Source organism: Salmo salar, chromosome ssa29 (assembly GCF_905237065.1).
Source record: "Salmo salar chromosome ssa29, Ssal_v3.1, whole genome shotgun sequence".
Classification (NCBI taxonomy): Eukaryota; Metazoa; Chordata; class Actinopteri; order Salmoniformes; family Salmonidae; genus Salmo; species Salmo salar.
In genome coordinates, this window is record NC_059470.1 from 24,660,334 (window position 1) to 24,670,204 (window position 9,871).

Here is a 9,871-nt window from a genome sequence, read left to right on the forward strand (position 1 = left end):
CCGCCGTTAAACCTCATCGAAGAAGAAACGTCTCAATGCAGCCAAATGAAATAGGAACTGAAAAGGCAAAATACTTGTTTCCCAGGGAAAGTATAACAGGGATGTACCATTGGCGCGCGGGCCAAATTGAACGTCACAACAACACTTTTTGCTCGAAGCTACTCCCTGAAAAAAATATTAAATTTTTGTCAGTTAAAATAAAATTGAACATGAAGTTCCGAGCAAAAATGATTGATGTTGGTTGCCTCAACCATTTCACACGTAAGTCTAACGTTAATACTGTAATGTTGCTCTTGTGTAGCTAACTAGTATTAAGCATTCATTGCTAGCTAGCTAATAACGTTAGCAGCTAGACTAACAATTTGAGCAAAGTCCTTCTCTAGGCTTCACATAAAGTTGAACAATTATACCAACTACTGTTACTTGCTAACAAGCGTGTTTCACTTGCAAGAGAAAATATATGGTTGGTGCGGGTGCTGTCTGCAAAGTGTGTACTAAACTAGCCGAAAGACACTGATACAAAGATTTGTATAACTAACTTTAAACCTCATCGTTCTATCTGTGACTGATAGAACACAACTTTGCCAAAGAGGATATACCATGACCAAACTTCTCTGACTCGGTTTTGGTTATATGGGATACAGCCTTTGTCAGAATGGACTTTTCGTGATAGAATACTTATGCAGTAGGTTAGGTGAATTAACGTAGCAGGTAAGGGTAATTGTGTTCAGGTTGGGGAAAGGGTTAACATTAGTTAAATGCAGCAACAATAAAAAATCCTTTGCTCAACGAGACGATATTTGGAAGATGACCTCGCGACTCGAGAGATTGCATGTTTATCAATTGAACCCTGAACCGACCAAGAGGTAAACAGGCAACTTCTATGCTTAAGGTCCAGACAGGGTTAGAGATGGACAGAACCCCTCGTGAATTTTCTCTTGCATTTACATTTACATTTTAGTCATTTAGCAGACGCTCTTATCCAGAGCGACTTACAGTAGTGAATGCATACATTTCATACTTTTTTTTTGTACCCTTGCGAGTCGAACATGCAACACTTGGTAGCGTTTTACCTTTGATTTCTCCCCATCAGGTGTGGTGAATACCATCTCTAAACTAACGAAGACATGCATCCTGCGACTTACTCCAAACAACCTATATTTTGTACTGTCTGGTAAGGTAGCCAGCGGAGGAGTCGGCATGTGGTGTGAATTATCTCAGGTACATACCCATGCAATACAATATGTCTTTCTACCAATGAGTTGTACTTCGATAGCTCACACAATTATGTTTTTAATACTCTCAATTGTTACATGTAGGCCTATGGATTATGAATTGGACACTGTTGCCCACTATTTTAAATTTGGCATGTGAAGGGAGCAGAACAGAAACTCCAGGGAGAGGCCAGTCTGTCTGTTTCCATTATATGGAAATAACCTCTTATCCGACTGTGAAATACTTAGTCTTGTCTCTAACATGTAGGCTTGGCATTCCAGAACAGTCCCAATCAAATGAAATTGTATTTGTCACATACTCCAAATACAACCTTACCGTGAAATGCTTCCTTACAAGCCCTTAACCAACAATACAGTTTTAAGAAAAATAAAGAGTTAAGAAAGTATTTACTAAATAAACTAAAGTAAAAATATAAATACAAGAGTAACAATAAAATAACAATAACAAGGCTATATACAGGGGGTACCGGTACCAAGTCAATGTGCAGGGGTACAGGTTAGTCATGGTAATTGTACTTGTAGGTTGGGGTAATGACCATGCATAGATAATAAACAGCGAGTAGCAGCAATGTAAAAAAGGGGCAGAGGGTCAATTAATGCAATTAATGATTAGCTGTTCAGCAATCTTATGGCTTGGAGGTAGAAGCTGTTAAGAAACCTTTTGGACCTAGACTTGGTGCTCTGGTCTCGCTTCCCGTGTGGTAGCAGAGAGAACAGTCTATGACTAGGGTGTCTGGAGTCTTTTTTTTAGGGCCTTCCTCTGACACCGTCTGGCATAGAGGTCCTGGATGGTAGGAAGCTTGGCCCCAGTGATGTACTGGGCTGTACGCACTACCCTTTCTAGCGCTTTGCGGTCGGAGGCCGAGCAGTTGCCATACCAGGCAGTGATGCAACCAGTCAGGATGCTCTCCATGGTGCAGCTGTAGAACCTTTTGAGGATCTGAGGTGCCATGCCAAATCTTTTCAGTCTCCTGGATGCTGGCCTTCTAGGCAGAGTTCCTATGTCCAGTGTCTGTTCTTTTGCCCATCTTAATCTTTTATTTTTATTGGCCAGTCTGAGATATGGCTTTTTCTTTGCAACTCTGCCTAGAAGGCCAGCATCCCAGAGTCGCCTCTTAACTGTTGACGTTGAGACTGGTGTTTTGCAGGTACTATTTAATGCAGCTGCCAGTTGAGGACTTGTGAGGTATGTGTCTCTCAAACTAGACACAATAATGTACTTGTCCTCTTGCTCTGGTTAGAGCCAGTTTGCGCTGTTCTGTGAAGGGAGTAGTACACAGCGTTGTATGAGGTCTTCAGTTTCTTGGCAATTTCTTCCATGGAATAGCCTTAATTTCTTAGAACAAGAATAGACTGGCGAATTTCAGAAGACATTTCTTTGTTTCTGGCCATTTTGAGCCTGTAATCGAACCCACAAATGCTGATGCTCCAGATAATCAACTAGTCTAAAGAAGGACAGTTTTATTGCGTCTTTAATCAGAACAACAGTTTTCAGCTGTGCTAACATAATTGCAAAAGGGTTTTCTAATGATCAATTAGCCTTTTAAAATGATAAACTTGGATTAGCTAACACAACAAGCCATTGGAACACAGGAGTGATGTTTGCTGATAATGAGCTTCTGTACGCCTATGTAGATATTTCATAAAAAATATCCAGCTACAATAGTCATTTACAACATTAACAATGTCTACACTGTCTACACTGCAAAAACCATCAAGCACGATGATGTGGACCGCCACAGGAAAGAAAGACAGAGTTACCTCTGCCGCAGAGGATAAGTACATTAGAGTTACCAGCCTCAGAAATTGCAGCTCAAATAAATGCTTAACTGAGTTCAAGTAACAGATACATCTCAACATCAACTGTTCTGAGGAGACTGCGTGAATCAGGCCTTCATGGTCGAATTGCTGCAAAGAAACCACTACTGAAGGACACCAATAATAAGAAGAGACTAGGTGGAAGAGACGAGCAATGGACATTATACCGGTGGAAATCTGTCCTTTGGTCTGATGAGTTAAAATTTTAGATTTTTGTTGTAAGACTCAAGAGTAGGTAAACGGATCTCCGCCTGTATTGTTCCCACCGTGAAGCATGGAAGAGATGTGATGGTGTGGGGGTGCTTTGCTGGTGACACTGATTTATTTAGAATTCAAGGCACACTTAACCAGCAAGGCTGGTTTGCGCTTAGTGGGACTATTATTGCTTTTTTAACAGGACAACGACCCAAAACACACCTCCAGCCTATGTAAGGGCTATTTGACCAAGGAGGAGAGTGATGGTGCTGTATGAGATGACTTGGCCTCCACAATCACCCGACCTCAACCCAATTGAGATGGTTTGGGATGAGTTGGACTGCAGAGGGAAGGAAAAGCAGCCAAAAGGTTCTTAGCACATGTGGGAACTCCTTCAAGCCTGTTGGAAAAGCATTCCTCATGAAGCAGGTTAAGAGAATGCCAAGAGTGTGCAAACCTGTCATCAAGGCAAAGTGGGTTCCATATGTGTTAATTAATCGTTTTGATGTCTTCACTATTATTCTACAATGTAGAAAATAATAAAACTAAAGAAAAACCCTTGATTGAGTAGGTGTGTCCAAACTTTTGACTGGTACTGTCTGTCAGGGACAGGTTATTTTTGTCCAGGTGGGAAAGGGCAGTGTGGAGTGCAATAGAAATTGCGTCATCTGTTGGGTCGGTATGCGAATTGGAGTGGGTCTCGGGTATCTGGGATGATGGTGTTGATGTGAGCCATGTCCAGCCTTTCAAAGCACTTCATGGTTACAGACGTGAGTGCTACAGGTCGGTAGTCATTTAGGCAGGTTACCTTGGTGTTTTTGGGCACAGGGACTATGGTGGTCTGCTTGAAACATGTAGGTATTACAGACTCAGTCAGGGACAGGTTGAAAATGTCAGTGAAGACACTTGCCAGTTGGTCAGCGTATGCTCTGAATACATGTCCTGTTAATCCCTGCCGCCTTGTGAATGTTGACTTGTTTAAAGGTCTTACTCACATCAGCTACGGAGAGCGTGATCACACAACGGTGTTGCTCTCATGCATGCCTCAATGTCCCCTGCCACTAGGAGCTCCGCCACTGAATGAACATTTTCTTGTTTGCCAATGAACTTATACAGCTCGTTGAGTGCGGTCCTAGTGCCAGCATCGGTTTGTGGTGGTATAGAGTATAAACATATGAGATGAGTAATGCAAGATATGTAAACATAATAAAAGTGACTAGTGTTCCTTTTATTAAAGTGGCCAGTGATTTCAAGTTGATGTATATAGGCAGCAGCCTCTATGTGCTTGTGGTGGCTATTTAACAGTCTGATGGCCTTGAGATAGAAGCTGTTTTTCAGTCACTCGGTCCAAGGTTTCTCAGTCCGCGCCTGTACTGACCTCGCCTTCTGGATGATAGCGGGGTGAACAGGCAGTGGCTCGGGTGGTTATTGTCCTTGATGATTTTTTTGGCCTTCCTGTGACAGCGGCTGCTGTAGGTGTCCTGGAGGGCAGGTAGTTTGCCCCCGGTGATGCGTTGGGCAGACCGCACCACCCTCTGGAGAGCCCTGCGGTTGCGGACGGTGCAGTTGCCATACCAAGCGGTGATACAGCCCGACAGGATGCTCTCAATTGTGCATCTGTAAAAGTTTGTGAGGGTTTTAGGTGACTCGGTGAAACATAAGATATTACAGTTTTTAATATCCAGTTGGTAGCATAGTCTTGAACAGAGCTCATCCAGTTTATTCTCCAATCATTACAAGTCAGAATGTTGAAATGGTGATAACTTCATTTTAACTTACTTGACCGGTTGTCTGACGATTTTGTCCTTATGTTGGAGGTAATCTGGGACAAAATATCCACAGGGAAGCGTTATCAACCTGCTGGTCTGTATATCGGTTTATCGCACGTGACAAACACTTGCACAATATGGCTGAGCGTAACCATAGACCGAACGTTGTCCCACGCAATTAGCTGGCAAATTTCTCAACCACTTCCAGCTGATTGCGAGGAAATGTGCTTTGGTCAACTACGTTTGGTTAAATTTGGCTATTGTTTACATATTGAGCATGATGTGCAATATGTCAGAAGATTGCAAATTCAAACCACAGAACCTACTGGCGACGCAAAAAGTCGGGTATACATTTTCCTGTGGATACCCCATCTCCACCCCCTAACAGCAAAACTAACAGCATGGACAACCGGTAAAGTAAGTCTAAATATAATTTTATTCAACATTCTGGCTTGTAGAGACACTTGTGTTCACTGGTGTCTGCTCTATACTTATCCAACAAGCCATTCTCTATTTGTTTTGTATTTGACCAGGCCAACTTCTTTGATGAGTATCAGCTGGAAGGTGTGGCGCCCGACGCTAATGAGATCTGCCTAGAGGTGACCCCCGAGAACCTTTCCAGGGCTCTGAGAACCTCTCAGAATGCCAAGTGTGTGAAGATCAAACTGACCAAGAAGCACTGTCCTTGTCTCACTCTCGTTGCAGAACTGGTAAGAGCTACAGCAATTATATCCAGTGTGTCTGCTTCAAGGGAAAACTATCAACACTCACTGGGCTGTGTTGATTATGATGTGTAATTCTGTTGACTATATTGTCCATGTTTGTAAGTGACTACTTTGACATGTCAAGCAGTCAGTCAGTATATAACACTTTTCTAACAAACAGGTTAACGTTTAACACCTATAAATGAAACTGTCTTAACCCCCCTAAAAGCAAGACGTTCGTGGTGTTAGGTTCTAATTCTCAGAGTAAAACACTCAACGGACATTATGAAAGCTTAACCAAGTTTATTCTTCCCAGAGGACCAATACGGCTGCATTAGACAAAAACATTTTCACACGAGCACTGATATTTAACCGTTTAACCTCCTACTCATCTGTACAAACATCGTTCTTTACTGCTAGGCAGGACACTAGTTATACGGCCATAAAGTTTTATTTCTCCCTTAAGCTGACCTGACCTCAACCCCTTTCCATCACTAATCCATGGCTCTCTCCCCTTATCAATGCCTGCCACATGTAATCTCTTCCCTGCACTCAACACATTCAAAGCTTAATAGCACACTCTATATACCTTCCTCTTATAACCATTCACTTCTGGTATAGACCCTCTAACCCTCAGCACTCCAGCAGTGACATGAATACGTTTATTTTCATATTCTCAGAACCCAACAGTGGCAAAGAAAGTTTCTCCAGGTAGGAAATAACTTTGAGCGGAACCAAACTTCATAGAGGCAGCTCATCCGCCTAGCTGGCTGGCTATAAGTTTGGATACGTCAGAATTTTTATCTTTCCCTGCCCTCTTCTTCTTCCTTGTTAGCCAACACTTTCCAGCGTCAGTCGTGTTGTCACCCATGACATCCCGGTGGATGTGATACCCAGAAGGCTTTGGCACGACTTCAAAGAGCCCAGAATGCCAGACTTTGACGTGAGTACCAGAGCCGCTCTAACCTGAATCCCAGTCTCGTTCTGCCGTAGCCGACTCTAAAGCAGAACCAGACTGGCATCCAGGCAAGTCCTCTAAGTAATGCCAGTTTAAAACTTCAAGTGTACTGTTATTTAATTTGTTGTAATGATAACTATATCTAAATGCTTTGCAGGTGAGCATATATTTGCCTCCACTGAAAACTATGAAAAATGTTGTGGATCGAATGAAGAATCTCTCTAACTTTCTGGTAAGAGACCGTTTACTATGAGCTCAGATAATTTTACACATGCCCCCAACATACTATGATATATTTGTTATAATATCTTCAGTGTAGGTTTAATATAAAAAAGGAAAAAAGAAAAGTAAAACATTGTTTGGAAGTCACCGGTATGTCACAATGTCCTTTAAAGTAACGTAAAATAGAGCTGTTTGTTGATTGGATTATTAGCTTTCAATACAAAGTCACGTTGCCCTCTGTCCTAGGTGATGGAGGCCAACCTGAATGGAGAGATGAACCTGAAGATTGAAACTGACCTGGTGTCTGTCACCACCCACTTCAAAGATCTGGGAAATCCTCCCTGGGGTAGGTGCATCCCCTTTACTTGTGTTGTGTGCATTAAGGCACACCGTAGCAAAACCTTTTTGAAAAACCTAATGTTAGCCATGGCAACAAACTAATTTCAGTCTCGTCTCTTTTGGCCCTCCTCAGGTGACGATGGTTCCCAGGGGCGCAGTCAGAGCAGGGACCCTGAGGTCATGGCCCACACCCGCGTGGACATCCGCAAGCTGCAACAGTTCCTCATGGGCCAGCAGGTCAACCCTAGCAAGGCCATGTGCAGTGAGTCAACTCTCATTGACTTTTTACTAATATTAACCATATTGACCAATCAGCTCCTCTAATTTCAACGTCACCAACCCTGGTCCCAAAGACCCACAAGGTGATGCAGACTTTTGTTCCAACCCTAAAGTAACATATTTGCCGCACAAGATCTGCACGCCATGTATCTCTTTAGGACCAGGGTCGGTGAAGATTGGATTATACCATCTGATGACAGACAGAGAGCCTTGACTGTACCAGTGAGTTACGGTTACATCATCTTCTGTGATGCTTTATCAGATTCATCACTATATTATGAGTAGTGATGTGGACATGAATTGAATTGTGTGAGAGGGAAAAAATATCTTAGACTGTGTCATAAGATCCACTGTAAACTCCATGATTGAGATCATTTTACATTTTACATTTTAGTCATTTAGCAGACGCTCTTATCCAGAGCGACTTACAGTAGAGTGCATACATTTTGATTATATTTTTACATACTGGCCCCCCGTGGGAATCGAACCCACAACCCTGGCGTTGCAAGCGCCATGCACTACCAACTGAGCTACAGTGGTGAGCACTGATGAGCAATCTATTATTCCCACCAGATATTGTCCACAAGAGGATCATTCATTTGATTCTGCTGCACGAAGACGTTTCTCTGCAATACTTCATCCCAGCGGTGGCCTAGCAAGACAAATGTTGTCTAACACAAAAGTCAGCTGAGAAGGTTTGTTTTCTTCAGGATCAAATTGGCCATGCCTCCTACTGGAGGGCTAGTGTGTAGGCATGCTTTTGATTCAACCCCATTGTAACACACCTCGTTCAGCTAATCTAGGTACTAATGAGCCGTAGAATCAGGTGTGCTAGCTAAGGGTTGGAAAGAAAGCTTGCAGGAGGGTTGCTCTCCAGGAGGAGGGATGGGCGATCCTAGACTACACATTCCATTCATTTGAGAAGTTGTGGTTGATTAAGATTACATGAAAACGTGAAAAGCTTGTAAATCAACACTGCCGTCATGCACTTCCAAAAGTATAACTTATTCTCAGTGGAAGCTCATGAATTTCATCTTTAAAATGTAAAAGTTGTACTCTTAGACCTCGAACAAAGTTTGTGTATTATAGTTTAGTATTTTATTTAATGCGCTTACAAATCTCAAGGCCTTAAATGTATTGTCTATGTATGTTGCTACTGTATTGCTGTACATAGTTTAATAATTCCACTCAATATGTAGCTACACGCTCAGCCTTCATGCATTGTATGTACTGTTGATAAAACATTTTTTTTGTTAGAACACTTGTGTTATTTGTAGTGAAAAATGTGTTCAAGTCATTGCATATACCGGTAGCAATATAGAGGCAGATTGAAGGATAAGGACACTTTGGAAATCTTAAATGACCCCTTGCAAAAGATGTGCTACCAGTCTGTACAATGCATGGTATCTTGTAATAGCATAGGCAACAAATTAAATAACCACAGGATTATTTTGCAAAGGAAATAATTTGTCTTTTTTTTTATCCCTAGATTAATTTGAATATGACTATAGTCGTTTTTAGATGGTTGCGTACACAGTTGGTGCTGGACACACAGAAGGACCTTAGACATACACAAAGAGATTACTGGAAAATGGGAAATGCTTGTTTTGATTGGATTGGAAAATGCTTGTTTTTTTATTTATTTTATTTCACCTTTTATTTAACCAGGTAGGCCATTTGAGAACAAGTTCTCATTTACAACTGTGACCTGGCCAAGATAAAGCAAAGCAGTGCGACAAAAACAACAAAAGAGTATGCATGGCATAAACAAACGTACAGTCAATAACACAATAGAAAAATCTGTATAAAGTGTGTGCAAATGAAGTAAGGAGGTAAGGCAATAAATAGGCCAATAGTGGCAAAGTAATTACAATTTAGCAATTTACATAGGAGTGATATAACGTACGTAACCCCATTCTGTACAAATGTGAGTGAGTTTACGTTATGTGCAGATGAGGATGTGCAAGTAGAAATACTGGTGCGCAAAAGAGCAGAAAAACCAAAACAAATATGGGGATGAGGTAGGTAGTAGGTTAGATGGGCTGTGTACAGCAGCAGCGATCGGTATCTTGTATGCTTTTTTAATTCTATTTAATGTTTTTGGATAGTGGTAACATAAGAATGTTTGCCAAGCAAAAGGCTAGTTAAAGTCTACAGTGGGAGGGTGCAGAGAAGAAACCAGGATTTCTTATTAAACTGACTGAACCAATCAAGTGTAATTTCTACTGCTTTCGGACCAACCAGGAAACATTTTTTTCTTTGGTGCACATTATTTATACGGTAGTACGGATTCGACACTTTGGGTAGTGGTTTGTGATTGTACATTTCTCATGTAGTGTGCAGAATATCGTA

At 41.7% G+C, this 9,871-nt stretch overlaps 1 protein-coding gene across 3 annotated transcripts; it reads left to right on the top strand.

Annotated features, from left to right (window-relative positions):
• hus1 (HUS1 checkpoint clamp component) lies at positions 1 to 8,778 on the top strand. 3 transcript variants are annotated; one of them, XM_045710532.1, is made up of 9 exons: positions 1 to 261; positions 1,094 to 1,221; positions 5,551 to 5,727; positions 6,557 to 6,664; positions 6,837 to 6,911; positions 7,148 to 7,247; positions 7,374 to 7,502; positions 7,633 to 7,741; positions 8,093 to 8,778. In XM_045710532.1, the coding sequence occupies exons 1-8, from the start codon at positions 36 to 38 to the stop codon at positions 7,731 to 7,733; spliced, it is 1,044 nt and encodes a 347-aa protein (XP_045566488.1). In that variant the 5' UTR covers positions 1 to 35; the 3' UTR covers positions 7,734 to 7,741; positions 8,093 to 8,778. The 3 variants fall into 3 exon arrangements, with proteins under 3 accessions (XP_045566488.1, XP_014036916.2, XP_045566489.1); XM_014181441.2 differs by lacking the exon at positions 7,633 to 7,741; XM_045710533.1 differs by lacking the exons at positions 1 to 261; positions 1,094 to 1,221 and adding an exon at positions 4,861 to 5,434.
• Positions 8,779 to 9,871: the final 1,093 nt, after the last annotated feature.

Excerpts from the sequence above, each read along its gene's own strand:
- hus1 (XM_045710533.1), top strand. The coding sequence starts at position 5,057 with ATGTTGGAGGTAATCTGGGACAAAATATCCACAGGGAAGCGTTATCAA. Across the intron at positions 5,435-5,550 it reads CAGCATGGACAACCGGTAAA|GCCAACTTCTTTGATGAGTA; the intron begins GTAAGTCTAAAT and ends GTATTTGACCAG. Across the intron at positions 6,665-6,836 it reads CCAGAATGCCAGACTTTGAC|GTGAGCATATATTTGCCTCC; the intron begins GTGAGTACCAGA and ends AATGCTTTGCAG.